The sequence below is a fragment of the Panthera tigris genome, chromosome D4, assembly GCF_018350195.1.
Source record: "Panthera tigris isolate Pti1 chromosome D4, P.tigris_Pti1_mat1.1, whole genome shotgun sequence".
Taxonomy (NCBI): Eukaryota; Metazoa; Chordata; class Mammalia; order Carnivora; family Felidae; genus Panthera; species Panthera tigris.
Genome location: NC_056672.1, coordinates 81,622,964 through 81,644,457, shown reverse-complemented (window position 1 = coordinate 81,644,457; position 21,494 = coordinate 81,622,964). Strand labels below are relative to the sequence as shown.

General features: G+C 41.8%; 1 protein-coding gene across 2 annotated transcripts in view; it reads right to left on the bottom strand.

Annotated features, from left to right (window-relative positions):
* The window catches only part of RABGAP1 (RAB GTPase activating protein 1), a 165,839-nt gene that overhangs the window by 11,011 nt on the left and 133,334 nt on the right, over positions 1 to 21,494 (bottom strand). For both annotated transcript variants that reach the window (XR_001511510.2, XM_015543029.2), the window contains 6 exons: positions 19,463 to 19,588; positions 18,718 to 18,861; positions 16,513 to 16,554; positions 16,134 to 16,262; positions 4,289 to 4,381; positions 3,742 to 3,852 (listed from right to left, as the gene is read on the bottom strand). Coding sequence is in view for 1 of the 2 variants with exons in the window: in XM_015543029.2 (XP_015398515.2) it covers positions 3,742 to 3,852; positions 4,289 to 4,381; positions 16,134 to 16,262; positions 16,513 to 16,554; positions 18,718 to 18,861; positions 19,463 to 19,588 (645 nt within the window). In the remaining variant the exon portion in view is untranslated. The remainder of the gene's footprint in view (positions 1 to 3,741; positions 3,853 to 4,288; positions 4,382 to 16,133; positions 16,263 to 16,512; positions 16,555 to 18,717; positions 18,862 to 19,462; positions 19,589 to 21,494) is intronic.

The window sequence follows — 21,494 nt, the reverse complement described above, 5'->3', positions numbered from 1 at the left end:
GTTATTTCTAGAAGCTGACAAATTGAGTCTATTAGTTATATAGAAATGCAGATGATAGAAGAACCAAACTGTTTTTTAAGAACAACAAAGAGGATTCCCAAGACCTGATCTTCTGATGGTGAAGCTATAGCAATGACGACCATGGGGTTAGCATAAGGACACGCACATAGATTAATGGAGCAGGTATGGAACTGAGGAGACCCATACACACAACTGATTCTTGACAGGCCCAAATAATTCATTCGGGAAAGGTTCACAAGCTGCTCAAGGTCACAGATATAATGCTTAGTGCAGCCAGAATCCAAATCTCAGCAGGAGGGCTCCCGAAAGTTTCCCTCTCACTCTGACGCTGCGCTCAGTGCAGACAGCAAGTGTGCCAGAGGGGACTCACTGTTGGCCTTGTGCCAGGTGCCTTGCACAATGTTAGATCTGGGTATTACTCCCGGGCCACAGAGGAGAAAGCGTGGCTGGGGTCACCTAGGGACCCAGTGGCTAACTAGTAATTTCCATATTAACAAAAGTGACAGATGAGGAACAATAAAAGTGACATAAAACATCAACTGGAAAAGTGTTCTGGAAACCCGGTAAGTCACATACCATAATTTTACTCTGGGATGCAAGAAGGGAAAAGCTGAAGACAATGAAGTTCTTTCAAAAACCTGACTGAGTACCTGAAGGCCAAAACCAAAAAAAGGGGTGAGAGAACACCACAGCCCTCCCTTCAGAACCTCAGTTGGTTTTCAGTGACGATTCAAAAGAAACGAGAAGACAGACTTGTGGGAAGGTCTGTCTTAGTGGAGATGGCTGACACTACAGGATGGGACCTCAGTTTGATGTTCAGGGCCCTGCTCCTCTGAGCCAACTTAGGAATGTGAGCTCTGACGTCAGGCCATCTGGGTTCCAATCTGAGGGCTCTGGCACTGACTGACAGTGGGATCCATGTCCGACAGTTTACCTCTTTTGCCTCAGGTCTTCACCAGTAAAATGGGGATCAGCGCTCCTGCTGTATCCCTTGGGCACTTTTTGAGATGAGCACTTTTTGAGATGTTGTATGGAAACCAATTTGACAACAAATTTCATATTAAAAATAAATAAATAAATAAATAAATAAATAAATAAATAAATAAATGGGGATCACACTTTATCCCTGACATGACATGGGTTGTTTTGAGGATCTGATAAGACAGTAAGTAAAAAGCACTTAGGGCAACGCCTAGAACTAATTAAGTGCTCAAAAAAGGTTTGCTGTTATGTATCACTATCTATGGTTTTGATGTAGTTAATGACATCAAATCGTACCTTCTCGCTCCTTATTTATGTACCTATTTTTTAAAGTTTATTCCAAGGGGGGAGGGACGGAGAGGGGGAGAGAGGGAGAGAGAGAGAGGGAGTAAGAGAGAGAGAGAATGAATCCCAAGCAGGCTCTGCGCTGTCAGCACAGAGCCTGACACGGAGCTCAATCCCACAAACGGTGAGACCAAGACCTGAGCCGAGATCAAGAGTCAGATGCTTAACCAACTGAGCCACTCAACCAACTGAGCCCCTCAGGTGCCTCTCTTTTCCGTATTTATTTTGGAGACTGTGGCATTGTAGAAAAGACTGGGGCATTCCAATTAGATGGGCCTGGGTTGGGTTCCTGGCTCCGCTTCCTCTGGGGCGCTTCCATCTCTCTGAGTCTCAAGTTTCCTGATTGTTAAAAAAAAGTCCTCATCCATAAATGGGGCTCATGAACCCTCCTCAGAAGGCTGAGACAAGGTTATGAGATACCAGAGGTTAGCAAAGTGCTTATCACAGTGCCTATCATACGTGATCAGGAAATGGGAACTCACATCATTTTTAACTATTTCTCACTTTGGTATCAGGAATGTTAAAGGACCTAGTTCTTTACTGTGTCAGGATAATACAACTTGAAAAAAGGTTTATACCTTTACCTTTTTAGGGGCAAGCTTCAAGAACATAAGAAGTCTGTGATCCACCTTAAACAGGGGCACACCAGTGTGATTACTGGGCCTGTCCAATGAGAATGCAACAGCTCCAAGCAAACATCCACCTGGATCCTAGCTTAAGTTGCCTCTTCATATCATTCCTTTGTGGAACACAGAGCTCCTACCCAGGACCCGTCTTCTTTGGTCTTTTTCACCTCCTTTCGGCATGATCTCCAGCTTCTGTGGAGCCGCCGCAGGTGTGCGCTGTGGCCCTGCTTCAGCAGTTCCTGCTCAGTGTAACCCAGCTCCCTCCATGCACTTGGCAGAAAGGCCTGAACAGGGAGGGGATGATTCTATTGTGTTCCTGCGAAGAACAGAGGGCATGCCGGGAATCTGCACCATAGGGAGGGGACTCGAACCTGATGGCCAGACTGTGGTAAACCAAAAGACAGTAAGAGCTCTAGGTTCCGGTTACTGAGGGCTAATGACCTTGAAACCGCCTCCCTGCAAAAACTGGAAAAAGGAGACTTCCCAGTTACATGCAGCTTTGTGCAGCTGCCAAGCAGAGGCACTGACACTGCCTGTGGTGAATACTTTGGTGGCGCTGTTCCCACACACACCGAGTCATGGCATTCTCACTGTCATGCTACTGTTCTACCTCTGCACATTTTACTCTACTTGGAAGGAGTGTAATTGCTACTAGAATACAGGTCTGTCCAAAAATTTTTACTCCATTATTCTATTTCTAAAGAGAATAAAAACCAGTATGTACTGCCGTCTCACTCTCATCTCACTTGTGAACCACTTTGAGAAACTAATGAAAGCATGGACTTTCAAAGAAAAACAGAACACAGCATTTTCATACATATTTGGTGGATGTCAAGGACCCCATGAAGTTCATAGATCTTATGGGGTTCAACATATCATGTAAGTCCCCTGGGAACCCTCAACAGCCTGAGCCTTCTCTAGAACCTCAGGAAACCAATGAGCAGAACAGTAATCTTAGGAGCCTGACAAGGAAATCTGAGTCAGATGTTGGCAAACTACAGTTCATGTGCCAAATCCAGCCTGCCACCTATTCTTGTAAATAAAGTTTTATTGGAACACAGCCACGCTCATTCCTTTACTTACTGTCTACGGCTACTTCTGTGCCAGTGGCAGAGTTCGACGTTGCAACACAGACCATATGGCCCACAAAGCCTAGACTGTTTACTATCCATCCCTTCACAGAAAAAGTTTGCCAACTTCTGACCTAAACGACATATGAAAGACTATACTTGTTCAAGGGGAGGCTTATAGTATAGAAAATGGACAAATACCCTGCCAGGAAAGCCATCACCGTGATCTTTACGATTAGGAAAAGCAAAGAAAGAACATCTGCCAACTGAAATTACTGGTGAAATGGCAAGCTGCTGAGGCACTGAGCCTTATAACCATCAGCAATGCTTCTTCAACAGGCACCTAACATGCAGGATAACAGAATCTCTTCTCAGGGAAGGTAAGTAAATTATAATGATTAAATGCTCCTGCCAATTGTGAGGGCATACAAATTAGTCACAAGGCCTCTTATCAAACAATGATGGGAAAGGAGTTTGAGGGCTGCCTGTTTGACAAGGACGTGGGAAGGAGGGCTTAACTGAAAACCCCCGAAGGGAAGGAGGGAAGCAGTAGTGATAAGAGCAAGTGGTATCACAGGAAGGACACTTTGTAGGTGATGTGTTAGGACAATAAATACTACCATTCAAGGACTGCACTCGACGAGGGGAGAAGCCAAGAGTTTCAACAGAATCCATCCCTTCTGCCAAGTAAGACTCACGTTATCCAGGTCCTTGCGCAGTGCAATCTTGCTGGTTACCAGCTCGTGGGCTAAGTCATCATTTTCCTGTTCCAACCTCATGTTAGCTTCTTGTAGACGCCGGTTCTCTCGCTGAAATGTAGAAAGAAACCAGTCATACAACATGTAGAAATGTGATGAAAATGACAATTTCTCAGGCCTAACCCTCAAAACTCATTTCTGAGTCCTATGGAAATCATGGGAGGAGTGGCTGGTCCTAACATGCTGGCAACCAGCACTTTCTTCTTTTCTGTCTCTGGTGAGAAATACCTAACTGGTTCCAGTGACTCTGTCAAGCAGTTACTTCAGATTAACTGTGACAGAAGTCCACTGAACTGTGACAACCCAGGCAGCTGGCTTAAAGCACAACAGATCTTACTTTCCAATTTGCAAATTCAAACTGAAACTTGAACCCAGAAGCAGTGGAACTGAATTTTAAAAAGAACTCAACAAAGCTAGTTACAGGCACAATCATATGCAAGGGAAGCCTGAAAGGTCTTCACATCGCCCGGGCCATAAGCAAACCAACCTCAAATCGCTCGATCGGGTCTTCTTGTTGGGCCTGCTGTTCCCTCATGGTGTGATATTCTTTTTCATATTTTTTCAACTTCTTCTGACTAATCTGTAGGATAAACCACAGCACAAATTAAAAAGTATCAGAAGTGGTGAGTGTCTCAGGGCCTGCACTGAAGACCAAGACCTCTGCTGACCTGAGCATCTCCAGTCACTCCGGGAGTGGTGTTTCCTATTTGCAGAGGGGAATCATCGCAGCGGAGCGTAAGCTCAGGACACAGATTTCTTCATCACTAGGGTCTAGGGTTCTGCTCAGGATAATGGCTTCCTAAGATTTTTACTAACAGTGTTAGAATGAATACCCTGTGATGACCCTTCCTACCTGAGTTCTGGGTCCTGTTGTTCCTAATTGCCACTTTCTTCCTCCACCATTTTATTTCACACATACCAGCACTACCGAAAGGTGCTTTCAATCTGTGACCTCAGGACACTTCTACAAGATATGGTATTATCATCCTCATTTTATAGGCAAGTTAATGGACGTATAAGGAGATTACATAACTTGACCAAGGTCACTCAGTTAGGGACTGACAGGTAGGGGATTTGAGCCCAGTCAGCTAAACTCCATGCAAAGTCCAAGCTGAACTCACCTTACCATCCTCCCATCTATCACTTTTCCTCTCTACTAGCTCCTGAGCTGCTTTCAAGTAGACACAATTCCCTCTGCCCTTAAAAACACCATTCTGCCAACCACTCTGCTTAGCTGCTCTTTTACCCCATCAAACTACTGTCCTCTTTCTCTCACACTTCTTACCAGCCACTGCAAACCACAGGTGTATGTATACATTTCACTTCCATTGCTTCATGGCCTCTCTTTAGTCTCTCTAAATCAAGCTTTTGTTCTGACTACTCTATAGAAAATACTCTCTTGAAGGTCACTAGTGGTTTCTTTATCACTCCATCCAGTGGGTCATAATTCTCCCCAATTCGACTACAAAGTTCCAGCCTTTCACTCTTTAACATCACCAACGGACTCTTCTTCCCTCCAGGCAATCTTTTTTCTCTTTATTCTCTTGGCTCTCGTTCTACCTAAACAGCTCCCCTACCCTCTTATAGGCTGGTCCTTTTTTTTTTTTCTTCAACCTGAACGTAACCAAGGGCATCCTTTCAAGATGCAACTCTTACACTTCTGTTTGACTCCTTCCTCTAAACCACTAACCCTTTGGTATTTTTTAAATTACACTTTGAAAGACTATGAAATACAAGACATAGAGAAGTGCTAAAATAAATACGTGCAATTTAAGCACTGATTATAAAGCAAATGCTCATTCCTTCCTGAAGCTTCAATAATCAGCACAGTGCTGCTGGCTCACAAATTGGGACTTTTAGCCCCCAGTTCCAGGAATTAGGGATCTCAGAGGTAGGCTCCTCTAACTTCCTTATTTTCTAGACAAAGAAATGGAGACCTAGAAAGGGGGTGGGGCAGCCCCAGGGTGCAGCATCTCCAAATCCTGTTCCATGATTTCCTTTCCATCTTACTTGAGCTGCCCTGGTGTTTCCTCCCATGGACTCTATGGATACTGCCCTCGTCGGATGTTTACAGGTCTGCCTCAATCAGAGCTTATTCCTGGAGTCTGGCTCTTACTACAGGAAGGCAGCCAGGAACATAACACAATGCCCTGGCTGCAGTCTATAGAAAGATGCCCATTAAACACTTGGGGTGAGACCACAAGCTGGAGAGTGACAGATCTTCTGCGGTTTAAGGCCAATGCTGGGGTAAATGTTTTGTGTACATAAGTGATTCACAAAGAAAGCACCTCAATAAACATCTGTGTGATCAGTAAATTTATAGACAATCTTAACAGATCAATAGTAGAGGAAGAGAAAAGAAATGAGGCTTGTGGGCAGCAAACACTTCCTCCCTGTGTTCTTCGCTGTCAGTCTGGCTAAATGACAGGGAGGACAGTGGATATAAAGCTCCACCTAGTGCTTTATTTAAAAAAAAAAAAAATCTGAAATAAATCCTATAAAACATTCTCACAAATCTTCAGGATTCTTCAACTTTTCATTCTCATTCTGGGGTAAGGAAGGGCTAACATGTTTTCCCCATAAACATACATTATAAAAGGCTAATTACAAAACCGTTTCTTCTACATTTCCTTACCCCTTATGATAAAGGTCTCATTCTCAGAGCGGAAGGGTTAATTCTGCCTCAGCACTGTAACAGCAGTTACCGTACACAGAGTTCCTGATAGATGTTAAAACCTTTAACACATGCTATCTCATTTGGTTCTGACATTTTCATGACAGGATCCAGGCATTTCTTTATGTACTTCCCACATTTTGCAAGTTTTCTGCCTTGAGCATGATTTATTTTTATAATTAAATAAACAAAATAAATGCTGCTGAAAAATAATTCTCATAATTATTCTGGGCTTCTCTAACATAGAGCTCTCACTTGTTTCTCTAGATGACGGTCCCCACCTATGCTTCTCAGTCAGTCCTCAGGGATCACCCCTCAGGACTGGACACAAACAGAGCTCCACCATCTTCCTCGCTGGTCCAGAGTTCTGACTTCATCAGTTCTGCTTTGCTCCCAGATTTCTCCTCCTCGCTTGTTCTTGGTCTCCATCCCCCACTTCACCACGTTGCCCCTCACCCCCTACCCCCACCACAAACAAAAGATAAATAAAACCAACACTGCTTCTAAAGGGTTCACAGCCGATCCTGACTTTTGGAGCATGGGCAGCTGTATACCAGAGCCAACCAGTTCAGGCTATGTCTGAGGAATGGACCCCATGAAAAGGCAGATGCCTGATACCTGAATGGGGAACCAACAGGTACCAGCAGCAAAATCAGCAATTCCAGCCTCCTTATTTAGGCTGCACCAACAAGAGATCACCACCTCTTAGCCTGTCTGTCCCATTATCAGTGCCTTCTCCAGGTCAGAACTGTCTCACTCATCACTGTCCCTTGTCCAGGCACAAAGAGAATGCCCAGAAATGCCTGCTAAGTTAATGAGAAAGGACCTCCTCTTTTTTGCATCAACCTTTCTTCTGAATGAAAATAGCAACTGAAGTGAGCACACGGTGCAGGTCTGGTCCCCCTGCCTGGACGGCCCCACATCTGGTTCACTCCTATCCACCTTTCAGACCAGAGCTCTAACGTCACTTCTTGAGTGCCCTTCCCTGGCACCTTCTTCCCCTATCAGGCCAGGTCTTTGTTATTATATATTCTCCTAACATCCAGTCAATTCCTCCATGGTACCTGTCCAAGTTCACAATTATTTATTTATGTGCTTACTTGATTGTCTGTCTTCCCAATGGGAAACAAGCCACATCTGTTTTGCTTACCCTGTATCTCTGGTACCTAGCTCAATGCCTGGAACATAAGTGGGACTCAATAATCAGATGCTGAACAAATCAAAGCCAATGGCTTTCCTTTTAACCTAATAAGGATGCAGCAGGACATTTATTTATCCAACAATTGAGCACTGCCATGTGCAGTGTTCCTTGTGAGGCATTAGTGATACAAAGATGTATATAGGACACAATATGCATGCTCCACAAGGGCAGGGACTCCCAAGTACTGTAAAATTCCTAATGCCTTGGTACACAGCAAGCATGAAAATAATCAATAGAGACACAGTCCTCACTCTTAAAGTCTAAGGTTCATTTTATCTGTCTCTTACTTATACCAATAACATCTAATTGAATTGAGGGAGCAGGGAAGCTATGGAATCAGCCCCAGAGCTCCGAATCATACCTACTATTAGTGGACTCCTATCAGAAGGCTATGGAAACCACAGCATCACACACAGGTTATTTTTTGCCCTTAAAGACGCTTAATTTTGAAATTTTTTCTGTTTAAAATGTACTTTCGGGGTGGGGGGAAACTAATAATTTCCTGTGATAAGACTACATTTATAATTTAGATAAAACCAATTTTATATCCCGCTGCAAGTTGTACATTGTTTCTTAACACTGTTAGAGACAGTACTACTTCAAAAGTCTCCTGAAAGCCATGGGTCCCATAAAAAAACACAGAAGCCAATTCTGCCCTCACCCTACACCAGCAATAAAGCATTCTGCATACCATTTCAGAAGATCCCTGTGCTCCCTGAGCCACCCACAGTCCCAGGTTAAGAAACACTGAGTCAGACAGAAGGTGGAGACTTAGATCATGCCAGTTTGATAACCTGATAGAAGTATGTATTTAATCCCAAACACCTCTTCCTGGGTCACTTGTCATTTATCTATCACAGGAAATGGATGATGCTCTCTCTTAAAACATGTGCTATCTGTCCCAGGAGAGCTGGTACCTGATCTGGTAGAGAAAGTGGAGAAAGTGGAGAGTGGCCGTGAACATGGGTGGGAGGGAGGTGGGACAGTTTGCCACTGAGAACTTGGGCTTTGTAGGTGGACAGACCCAGACTTGAGCCATGGCTATGCCACTGGCTTACTCTGTCAAGGAGGGTGAGTTGCCTTATCTCAGCCTCAGGCTCCTCATCTGAGAAAATTCCAGTAGTCCTTACGGGACTACTGTTAACCAGATTGCATGATATTAAGCATATCAAGAGTTCAGGAGAGTGCCCAACACATGAGGTCTTCTTAATAAAAAGGGCAGCCATTACATGTTATTATTAGTATCTACATTAATGGGGCACCTGGGTGGCTCCTTTAAGTGTCCCAACTCTTCTAGCTCAGGTCATGATCTCATTATTCGTGAGATCGAGTCCCGTGTCAGGCTCTGTGCTGAGAGCTTGGAGCCTGCTTGGAACTCCTGCTCTGCCCCTCCCCTATTCATATTCCCTCTCTCTCTCTCTCTCGAAAATAAGTAAACTTAAAAAAAATCTACATTCTTATCTTGAATCAGAGACAGAGTTACCCTCTGAACATGTGTTGCAAGCAACAAGCCATTTAAACAACATCCATTTAACACATAAGAACAGGAAATAGGCTGTGGATAAGAAACAGGAGCTGATTTCCAAGTTTGGCTTAAGAAACTGCTGCAAAGGTCAGAATCCCCACTGGGCTGGAGTCACAAGTGCAGGAGAGATGGGTTGAATATTAGTAGGTCTACATGGCAGGGGTGAAGTATGTTGTGTGAGGGAGTGGGTGGGTATGAAGAGGTCTGGTATACTGAGGAGATCTTGACCCCAAAGTCCTCAATGCTAAACAAAGAAATCTGATACAAGTCCATCTTCCTTTTTTAGAATGCTTGGGGCAGGGTCTTTGCTTTATTTAGTTAATGATTTAAAAACCTGAGATTTACACAGGACTTTCATGATAACAAGATACCTCTACAGCTACTATTTTATTTAATTCCCAAAACAACTGTCTGAGATAGGTATAGTAGGAAATTATCACCTCATTTCACTGATGAGGAATCAGGACCTAGTTAGGGAAAGTGACTCATCTAGAGCCAAGGGCCCAGCCTATTAGGTGGCAACAGCAGCACAGGAACACAAATCTGGAGTGACTCTTGTTTCTCATCCATCTCTGTAGCATGTTCAACACTGAGCACATAAGAAAATCTATAAATGCGTGTTGACGTGAACTGGCTTAAGGAAAGCAGACGCCTGGGCAGAGGAGGTCAAAACCGGGCAGGCCAAATGAGCACTGGTGGTGATGATGATGATGATGATGATGATGATGATGGTGGGGGTGGTGGGGGTGGTGGTGGTGGTGGTGGTGATGACGATAGTCATCAGGAGAGCAGCAGCTACTTTAAAGGCATCATCTGATTTCCCTCTCTACAACTCTGTCACGTTAAACTACCTTGGGTCACACAGCAGAGGCAGAGCCAGGATGAGAGCCAAGGTCTGCGGGACTCCCAAGCCCGCACTTATAACCACTTGAAACAAATCAACATTCTATTTAATTTCTGAGCCTTCTTATTTAATTTGTTCAAAGAGTTCAGGCTCAAACTCCCTCAAAGATCACTAAATAGAATTAGGCATTCTGGTTCCACCATCAGAGTATTTTTCTAAAATGTAAGAAACAAATTAGTAGCAGAAAACCCAAACAAAGAAAACAACCAAGGAAGACCAGCTTATTAAAATAAAATAAGAAGGTAGCGGGCAGTGCTACCCTTGTGATAACCAGCAAAATTTATAGTTCACTGCAGAGAAAGAGCGCTCATAAGTTTCCTCATGAAATCTAATATAAAAGGTAGGAAACAAACACAGAAGTAAAACTATAGCCTGGTCTAGTCATAAGGAAAACTGAACTTGGCTATACTTAGCTACAACTTTGCCAAACTGACAGAGACTCAGCTTACCCACCATTACATGACAAACATCAGCAAAAATGGACCAATACAAGTGGCTCTCGTCCCATTCATTCACCCCCTCATTTACACCACAGCACAATGATGGTAAGCATTGACTTTAGAGTCTGAAATTCCTGGGATCTGACCCCACCTCTATCACTTACTAACTTTATACCCTTTGGGAGTTTTCTTCAGTTCTCTAAGCTTCAGTATACATGCCTGTAAAATGACCTCATATGATCACTGTAAGGATGAAGTCACTATGTAGACACTATGCAAAATTCTGTGAATAGAGTAAGAGACAAGACTGATGAAGCCGCTGCAATCATAGGGCCTAAGATCCTAACACACACTAACTACACAAATGATCTGAGCAGAGAATGAATTTCAAACTAATTCTGCTATTAGGTCTTAAATAAAAATATCCCCAAGAACAAATACACCCAAATGCCAAAGAGTTTTCTGTTTCTCCAAAGAGCAAATGGTTAGGATTACATTAATTTCAAGATACTGCTATTTGGTTTCTGTAGTGTCTTTTTCTACAGGTAGTTTGAAGTCTTGTACATTCACTTTAAGTCTGAAATAACAAATCCCCACGAAGCAATCAATGGCTCAGAATTCCATCTCACCTTAGGCAGGATTCTACAGTGAAAGGGTCAAATCTTCATTCAGGTTTAATCTAAGAAACTCACCAGCTATCTCTTTTATGGCTCCTACTTCTTCCAAACTAGCCTTACGTATCTGACTTATTCTCAAACATCTCTGTGTAGACATAAAAAAGAAACAAACAAAAAAACAGTTGCTCTCACATACTTCTTGAATTAAAAAAATGCAAGGCCTACAAATTCATTTTTTTTCCAATTTTCTCCCTCTAAACACAATGCATAGTACAGTTATGAGTATGAAAGTGTTGTGGAGCTCCTAGGACCATTCATGATCTCCTGGAACAATCTATTTAAAGTGAAAATCCTGGGGCACCCAACTGGCTCACTTGGTATAGCACGTGACTCGATCTGGGGGTTGTGGTTTTAAGTACCGCACTGGATGCAGAAGATTACTTAAAAATCTTTTTTTTTTTTTTTTTTTTTTTTTTTTTTTTTTTTTTTTTTTTTTTTTTTTTTTTTTTTTTTTTTTTTTTTAAGTAAATCAAAGTCCTTTTAGATCTTTTATCAGAAGTGGAAACAGGGGCACCTCGGTGGCTCAGTCGGTTAAGTCAGGATCTCTTGATTTCGGCTTACGTCAGGATCTCACGGTTCCTGAGATTGAGCCCCAGGTTGGGCTCTGCTTTGACAGCATGGAGCCTGCTTGGGATTCTCTCCCCCTCTCTCTTTGTCCCTCCCCTCTGCTCACGTGCATGCATGCACGCTCTCAAGTAAATAAACTTAAAAAAAAAAAGTAGGAACAATCTATCTCAAGACAATGACCCATAAAAGGGGAGCAACTCAATGGACAAATAATGAGTTCTGATGTATGCTATTAAATTTTAGACTAAGAGCAGAGATCTAAAACTTAAAAAAAATAAATTATATCAGTTCCATAATAAACTCAGGGGAAAGAGAGAGGAGGGGAGAAGTAAAAGGACTGAAAAGAGAGAAAAGGAGAAAGAGGTAAGTAAAGATAGACAAAGAGAAAGATGTATAAAAAAAAGGAAGACACACAGGCAGAGAGGAATACAGACCTTTTTGAGCAACACACCCATCTGGTGGCCATTTCAGATATTGCCACACCAAACTTAATTCCTGCTGCAATTCTGCAATGAGAAGAGGCAATGCAATGGAGTGGGAAGCTTTGGGAATGTGGAGTCAGAAGGCCTGAGTTCCACTAGGGCTCTTGTCACTGCCCAGATAGTACCAGTTGGCCAAGACTTCTATAAGCCTCAGTTTCCACTTGGAAACCGACTTGGCCTGCATACCTCACAGGGAACTGTGAGGGAGAAATGAGATACCTATAAAAACTATACAAATACCAGAAATTACAACATCAAAACTGTTAAAACACAACAACAACAAAAGTAGGTAACTGTTTTCTCAACTGGCATGTGAGGCAAAGCATTCCTAATTCCCACCTTAATCAGAAGCCACGGTTTTTAAGAAATTAAAAAATAATGGAATGGGATTTCAGTAAGTTACAAAGTCAATGCTCCCTTTCTAAATTCTAGACCAAAAAGTTAAAAAGCTAGTTTCCAAGCCATTCACAAAGCAGGGATCCCCTCTTCCATGTCTAGAGAGGGGACGTCAAAGCCACAGATGATCAGATGCACTTTCTTGCTGACGGAGGCACTCCCACCTCGTGCAGTCCACATAACGCAGCGCTCATGACTGAGCTTACAGTGATTTTCCTTATTTTTGAGCTGGCAAATTATCACAGTGACTGAGGTCCTTTGCCAATAATTGGCTCAACTGTTGCCTATATTTCCCTTAATAATTTTGGCATTAAGTATTAACCTACTAGAGTACAACTAATCATTGCTAACTACACTGTATCCCACCTTTTAGCAGAAAAATTTCATTCTCGTGTCCTGGTCAGTATGTAGGCTTTTCCACACTGTGGGTCAATTTCAAGAAAGATTACGATCTTTCTCACCAGAGACTATGGGCAAGTAGGGGGCATTATCCAAAGTGTACCCCCACCATGCAGAGTTCTCCAGGACCAGAAGGAATTATGTATCTAGGCACAAAATTTGTGTGCTGTGCAGCACTGTCTATCTTAACTCCTTGAAAGCATAAGCCAAAAAAAAAAAAGAAGAAAAAAAAAAAGGAAAAAAGACATTAGACACCTCGAATCTGGCCTATGGAAATAAAGGATTCATATATTATTAAAGTGTTTCAAGGTACTGAAAACCCAAAAGATAAAACCTTCAGCTGGACATTATTTTAAGCCTTGACCAAAGCCATATTAACTCTCTAACTCTTCTTTACAAAACACCACTTGGTATAAATTCAGCAGCACATTCATTTGTTCACTCATTCAACTAATTTTTTATGCCAAATCCTGTTCTTATGCTGGGGATTTGGCAGTAAATAAGATAAAGTCCCCTCTGCTGAAGGTTTAGCTCGGGGTGGGGGGGGAGGGGAGCATCAAATAAAGATCTAAAATAATGTTAAGTAACAATGAATGATATGAGGAAAATAAGACAGGATAAAGAGATCAGGGTGTAAAGGGTTGAGGGAGCAGCTACTTTAGACACTGTAATTAGAGAAGGCCTCTCTGATGGTATGATATTTGAGCTTAAGACTCACTGAGGTGATGGTGACGCCATGTGGACATCGAGAAGAACATGATGGGTGGAGAGACAAGCCAGTGCAGAAGCCTGAGGAGTGAACATGCTTAGCATGCTTGCTGTTTGAGAACAGCAAGGAAGCCAGGTTGTGTAAAGTGGAAAATGTGAGGGGGGAAAGTAGGAGGTGCAATCAGAGAGATGGCCAGAGGTCAGACAGTGCAGTGCCCTGTGCACCAGGGCAAAACCTCTTGAGTTTTATTCCAAGAAACCAAGAAAAAAAAATTGTGGAAACAGGGAGACATGGAGTCTACTGGAACATTCCAGAAAAGAAGTGAAGGTGATGGTTATACTAGGGTGTTAGTAAGAAGGGGAGAAAAGTGATCAGATTCAGGGTGTATTGTGCCAGCGGGGCTGGGATGGACCAAGATGTGGTGAGAGAAAGAGGCGCTCAGAATAAGCAGGGGTTTTGGCCTGAGGAACCACCTTCCAGAAACTTGAGATGGGACACGAAGAAAGGAGGTTTTGGAGGGGAGGAAATCATCAGCAAATAAGAGGCAGCTTCCTCTCGTGTAAACCAGGCTGAGGTGGAAAGAGGAACTCAGAGCTCACTTGGTTCTGTGCCCTGTGCACAAACCCATCATCCATGAAAATGTTACTGAAAAGTGTTCATTTGATAACTGCTTGAAAAGCCAGAGGAGAATAACCATAGGAAGAGCCATCAATTCTTAAGCCCTTACTAATTACCAGGCACCATCGTAAGCACTGTATACATATTGTAGTTACAATCCTCACATATGAAAGCACTTAACCACAGTCCCTGGCACATGGGAAAATACCATTAAATGTTATCCTTAGTACTTGTGAAGTATGTAACACTTTAAGATGAATAATAACTTTAATAGTTATTTCATTATCTAGAGGTTCTATTTCTTTTTCAAATCCTCAATTCATTTTATATTAGGATATCCACTGTTCCTCAGGATAATAGGTAGGTAGTTTTTATATTTCCTCCTTTCACAAAGAGGTTAGCCATTCCAAGGTCTTAACTTATGCAAATACTCCAGATTCAGCTGCCTCCCAAACACCCAAAATCATATTATATGTCTTCCTGAGCATTAAAATCAACAAGGTTCCACATTCCCCTGTTTTAGCACTTCACACACACTAGCTTTGAGCTACTGTGATTCAGGTACTTGGGATTTCTTTTTTTTTTTTCTTTCAAGTTCATCCAGGTATTTAAACATTTCCTGGGTTATATTTTATTTGCTACCTCCAAGTGTTTAAAGCATGGTAGCTCCAGTCAGCTTAGTCTGACATATAACCAGAACTGGAAGTCTACTGTTATTTTACATATCAGGAAATTGTGCCTTAAACAGATAAAATAACTTCAAATTCAGATCTGATTTCAAGTCTATGCTCCGGTCAGCAGACAATGGAATTTCTCCTACTCATATTACATTAATACAAAGAGATGCTGCCTTTTTTTAAAAAAAAATTATAGGGGCGCCTGGGTGGCTCAGTCGGTTAAGTGTCCGACTTCGGCTCAGGTCACGATCTCGCGGTCCGTGAGTTCGAGCCCCGCGTCGGGCTCTGGGCTGATGGCTCAGAGCCTGGAGCCTGCTTCCGATTCTGTGTCTCCCTCTCTCTCTGACCTTCCCCCGTTCATGCTCTGTCTTTCTCTGTCTCAAAAATAAATAAAATGTAAAAAAAAAAAAAATTAAAAAAAAAAAATTATACAAATCAGGGGTCCCTGGGTGGCTCAGTCAGTTAAGCGTCCAACTTTGGCTCAGGTCATGATCTCACAGTCTGTGAGTTCGAGCCCCGCATCAGGCTCTGTGCTGACAGCTCAGAGCCTGGAGCCAGCTTCAGATTCTGTGTCTCCCTCTTTCTGCCCCTCCCCAGCTCAGGCTCTTTCTCTCAAAAATGAAAAAAGTATATATAAAAATTTTTTAAAAACTATACAAATCATAAATGCCACTGAAAGTGATGAAAAGGAGTGAGTTCCCTTCATTAATTATTAGTTTCATTTCAGGGAATTACTGACCATAACAACAAATATTGAAAGTTAAAGGACAACATAGAAATCACGAAACCAGAGTCCTGCTACCACCTAGCGGCAGGACTCTTTGTGTTTTACTATATCTTCTAAATAAGGATAATAATTCCATTCCTAGAGTTCAAAGGTTGGGAGAGGCAATGAGATTTGATGCACAGGATAGACTACGTAAGAGAATACTGGGAAACAAATACAAAGAAAACATTATTATTATTACTACTACTAATGTATTGTAAATGTTCATAGTTTGATCAGGAATGGTGAGACAGTAACTGAACAAAACAGTCTAAATTGATGCAAATGTTATTTTACCTTCATGCTGCAAGCTAATTCCATTAGCTTTTTCGCGTTTTCTTCTGAGCGATATCTCTTCGGAAGCTGGACCCTGAAGAACTTCAAGGCACCTTCAAAATCTGTCAGCAGCAAGTCGTCCTTGGAAGTCTTGACGAAAGAAAGAAAACACAACCATGGACAGAAAGAGGTCTTGGCTATGAAGATGCACAAGAAGCACTGTATAACACGAGCACCTTTACAATCCCCAGAAGATACTTCTTAGCTGTTGCCCGAGCCACTTGCCCATTAGCTGCTGTCAGGGTCAGGGCTACAGCACAGCTGCTTAGAATGAGATCGAGACCAAGATCCTGCAAGTGCTGGAGAGGGGATGTAACTCAATTTACAAATAAATGTGTACCTTTAATAATCCAAGGGCGACATTAAAAATAACACTTATTCCCTGGAAGAGAAAACACAAAAAGAAGATTTTCAGTGTTCATATCTGGACTATTCAGCTGTCTGTCCCCAGAATGCCCCACAGTTTAAGATAAAGTATAAAAACTTAAGTAAAGAAATGGAATAACTTGAAAATATCTTGGACAATAATAATTACAGGTCTGCTACTAAAAAACATCTTAAAACAGACCCAGTCTCCCAATCTTCTAAGAACTTTTTTTTTTTTTTTTTTATGTTTATTCACTTTTGAGAGAAGAGAGAGACAGAGCGTGAGCAGGGGAGAGGGAGGACACAGAATCCGAAGCAGGTTCCAGGCTCTGAGCGCTCAGCACAGAGCCCGATGTGGGGCTTGAACGCACGAACTATGAGATCAGGACCTGAGCCCAAGTGAGACGCTCAACCGACTGAGCCATCCAGGCGCCCCAAGAGAAGAAATCTTTAGCCCTATTCTCACATTCAACAAGAACACTTTTCCAAAGTATTCTATGCTTCCCAACCAAAACATAAGAGTCATAAAATTGTGATCTCTCAGCAAATAACTGCAGGTGGCCTTTTCCCTTATTGTGTGCTGCCCCGCTCCAAATACAGCAGTCATTCTGTGTGTGAGCCCTCTACCCCAGAACATAATCTGCTCAGGGCTCCCTCCAACCTGCCTCTCCCTCAGCTACCACTTTGGGAGTGCCAGGAACAAAGAAAAGGTAAGAGGAGGCACTAAGACCTGCTAAATTCTTTAAGTTTCTGGACCTCAGTTTCCATAACTAATGTTCTCCCAAGGGTTTTCTATGCTAATTAGCTGAAAAGTTTATTTAAATTACTTGGCATGCCAGGAGGCCCTTAGTAACTACTTAAAACAAATGGTTGTTTATAATACTGAAAAACTATAAATCTTAAAGGGTTGACTGAGACTAGGAATTGGTTACATAAATTATGGTATACCCAAAGAATGAGATATTTGGTAGCAGGTAAGAATAATGGCATATTTGGTAATAGTGTATCTTACAGTGTTTCAAGCTGGGTAGAAGGCAGAAATTCTTCAAGGGATTTTTGTATGCCTTGAATATGGCATAATTAAAAAGAAGGAAGGTGCAGATGTGTGTCTATAAATGTTCAAATACATGAAATGAAAAGAGGTTACCAAATAGCATATATAGCATAATATTTTAAAATATATACCTATAGAACCATAATATACATTATTACATAATACTCCATATGAAAAAGTTATTCTATATAGAAATAACACATGTAAATCAATAAATGCACACAAAAAGCTGAAAGAATAGACACCAAAATGTTAAAAGAGTCACTCTCTGGAGAGTGGAATTAGAAGTATTTTTAGAACTTTTTGCTTGTTTTCTAGTTTCTGTAATAAACATATATTATTGGGGTGCCTGGGTGGCTCAGTTGGTTAAGCATCTGACTCTTGATTTAGGCTCAGGTTATGATCTCATGGTTGTTAAGATTAAGCCCCTCGGCAGGCTCTGTGCTGACAGCATGGAGCCTGCTTGGGATTTTTTTTGTCCCTCCCCAGCTTGCACACGTGCTCTCTCTCTCAAAATAAACAAACAGACATATATTATTTTGGAAATTAGTTATTCTTTTCTTAATCACCCTGCCAAACCATGCTTGGCAAAGACTATTACTTACTCTAATATCTTTTTTGTTTTAGTAACAGACCCTCCAATTTTTAGCAAATTCCTACCCAGTTTTTAAAAACTCTCCTTTGTAGCTAGATACCTAAGTTCCTGCCAATAAGAGAGAAATGAAAATTCAGGTGGAACATCTAGGAAGTCTCTTTTAAAGGGGGACACACCCTCCTCTGTCCCCTGACAGGTTACTGTCAACCTTCTGGTTTCTTTTATGTGAATGAAGAGAACTAAACCTCTAACTTAGTCACTGTGACTTTGAGTTTCTTCAATAAATGCAGCCAAACCTAATACTAATACAAATGTCTAGTAGTGGTTTTCGTTTTTCTTTTCTTTTTTTTTTTAAGCTGAGAGCACCTTTAACAAAACGTGATCACTCGCTTTAACCCAAGGTAGCATTACTTAAATCTGGATTTTTGAGCATTAAAATAAAATAACTAAGAACAAATTCCGTTTTGAAGGAGTCGACATGGGAGAGCACTGTAAACAAAAGCTGAAGTGTTCTGGCCTCTGATACCTACCTCACATAAAAGCAGGTCGATGATATGGAAGACCATGTAGAGAGGGAATTTTGCAGTGAAAAGTGTAAGAAACCACTGGGAGGCATACATGTGTGCTTCAAGGCTTATATCCAGGAAGTGGTTGTACAGGTCAGGGATGTATTCCTGAAATAGCAAACTAATTAGTTTTGGGCACATATGCAGCTGTTCAACTCCCACTCATAAATCTGCCAGGAATAGGCCAAAAAAGTCACATATTTGTGTTTTCCTACAAACCTCCAAAGTGCTCAAAAGAACACTTATCATCAAGTATTAAGCAGGCACTTGGCTCTCTTTTCTGGTCCACAAACTAGCTCTCGAGAGGAATCCCCAAGACGGTGACAAATATTTGGAATGAAAGTTTTTCTTTCCAAGTTATGAAATGTTTGGGAAAGTTTGTTTCACTTTTATTATGCTATTCCTAACCAGTCAGCTTCAGAGCCTTGGTGGGTATTTCTTGATTTAGTTTGCTATGTTAAAGTCCCCCACAAAGTCATCTGATCTTTTGGGTGTTTATGAGATTGAAAAACCAGCTCACACCCATTCAGGTTCACACCTTATTAATCTTGGCATTGTCATCACATAGTGAGAAATGAAAAATATAAAACCAGTCCTTAACGTTGGATGGCTAAGGCAACCACCACTGCTCCCTGGCACCAATTCATGGATCCAGCTCTCCCCAGTCCCGTACTCTTAGTGGCGAATGCAAGCTGGTTTCTCTTTTTACCTGCATGAGTCGCTCCAACTGGTAAAATTTGCAATGCAAATCTTCAAAGTTTTGCTTGAAAAGTTCCCTGAGACCATAGTCAAACATGATCTTGACCAGAACACTGAATGCCTGTTCTTCAGGCATCTGTAACAAACAGGGAATGGGGTGGGGGTGGAGGTGGGGATCACAAAACATATACAGAAGTTTTCTCAGTATGTTTAATTCATCCTTCCAGCCCTATCTAAATACTATGACATTTAGTGATATGTAGTAACTCAGGTAGTTGTGTTTTACTACATTCATTCCCTCAATAAAGAAATATTAATGATGCCTATTCTGTGTCAGATACTGTTCCTATCCTCCAGAAGTTTCCCATACAATCAGTGTAGAGTAAGCATAATATGAATTAGGTAGAAAGATCAGTGGGGATCCAAGAACAAGAAGGCCCCAGTCTGCCTGTCGGAGTGGAATATAGGCTTTGCAGGACCGGATCTGAGCTGAGCAGCAACAAGCCGACACACAGTGTAGGTTTCATCTTCTCAAATCATGACGCCTTCATTAAATCATTTTGCCTCCTTAGCTGCTATTTCTTTCTACTGAAAGTGTTTTTCTTCCTCACTGGCCAATTATAGCAGAATCTTAAATATCCTAAGGTTTATTGTAATGCACAAAGTACTAAAGTAATGGTCATGGCAATATATAAAATATTACAAAACCCCTCACCATTCAATTCTATTTATAGATGTTACCCTGTTTATAATAATACCTACATCTTTCATAGCTTGGTGGAAAAACATTTCCCTGAGAACCTGGCAAAATGTCTAGCTTTCAAAACAGAAAAAAAAGCACTGGAAACGTTATTTAAGGCTTGGTGTGATGTAGCAAGCCTTCAAAATGTCAAGAAGGTGGGCGGGCTTCTGTGGAACAAGGGGATGGAAGTGGGCTGAACACAGAAATCAGAGACTAAAGCAGAACTACAGAACAAATTGGATTCAGTAATAAATGATAAAAGCATAGCAATTTATTATTGGAAAAGGTAAGGGCATTTGGGGCAAAGGAGCAGATCTCAGAGGTCTCTATCGTGGAAGGCAATTTCACAATTTTGTCCCCATGCTGAGGGACACTTGGTCTGCCCCAGAGTGGCATTTCTGATGTCAGACAGCACATCTGCTTTTCCTCTGAAACAAGCATTTATCTTAACACAATGGCAAGCAGTACAGAGTTCAAACCAAGACACTGGCAATTTGTCTGGGAAACCCATTTTAAAGAGACTGTGATACCTAAATGGGGGCAAATGTTCTTGGACCGAAGTTGAGAACAGAGACAAACCATACAGGCCTGAGAGACTTTGAGATATCAAGTCTTATTAAAACAACAGAACAGGTGTGTCCAGGTGGCTCAGTCGAGTAAGTGTCCAACTCTTGGTTTAAGCTCAGGTCATGATCTTGCAGTTCGTGAGTTTGAGGCCTGAGTCAGGCTCTGTGCTGACAGTGTGGAACCTGCTTGGGATTCTCTTTCTCCCTCTCTCTCTGCCCCTCCCCAGCTCTCACTCTCTCTCAAAATAAATAAACTTAAAAAAAAAAAAAAACAACCAACAAACAAAATTTTAAAACTTGTCCTTTTGGCACACCTGAGGTTAAGTGTTCGACTTCGGCTCAGGTCATGATCTCACAGTTTGTGGGTTTGAGCCCTGCGTTGGGGCTCTGTCCTCACACCTCGGAGCCTGGAGCCTGCTTCGGATTGTGTGTCTCCCTCTCTTTGCCCCTCCCCTGCTCGCACTCTGTCTCTCTGTCTCTGTCTCTCTCAAAAAAATAAACGAACATTAAAAAAAAAATTTAAACCTTGTCCTTTTGATGGACATTAATTAGCTTGTCTGTGGTACTCGTTTTGCAATGTAGAGCCTATCAACTCATCAAATTACACACCTTCTGTATGTACACACACACACACACACACACACACACACACACACACAATTTTTGTCAATTGTACCTCGATAGAGCTGTGGAAAAAAAACCTGACCTCTTTATTGATGTCACAGCTTTATGAT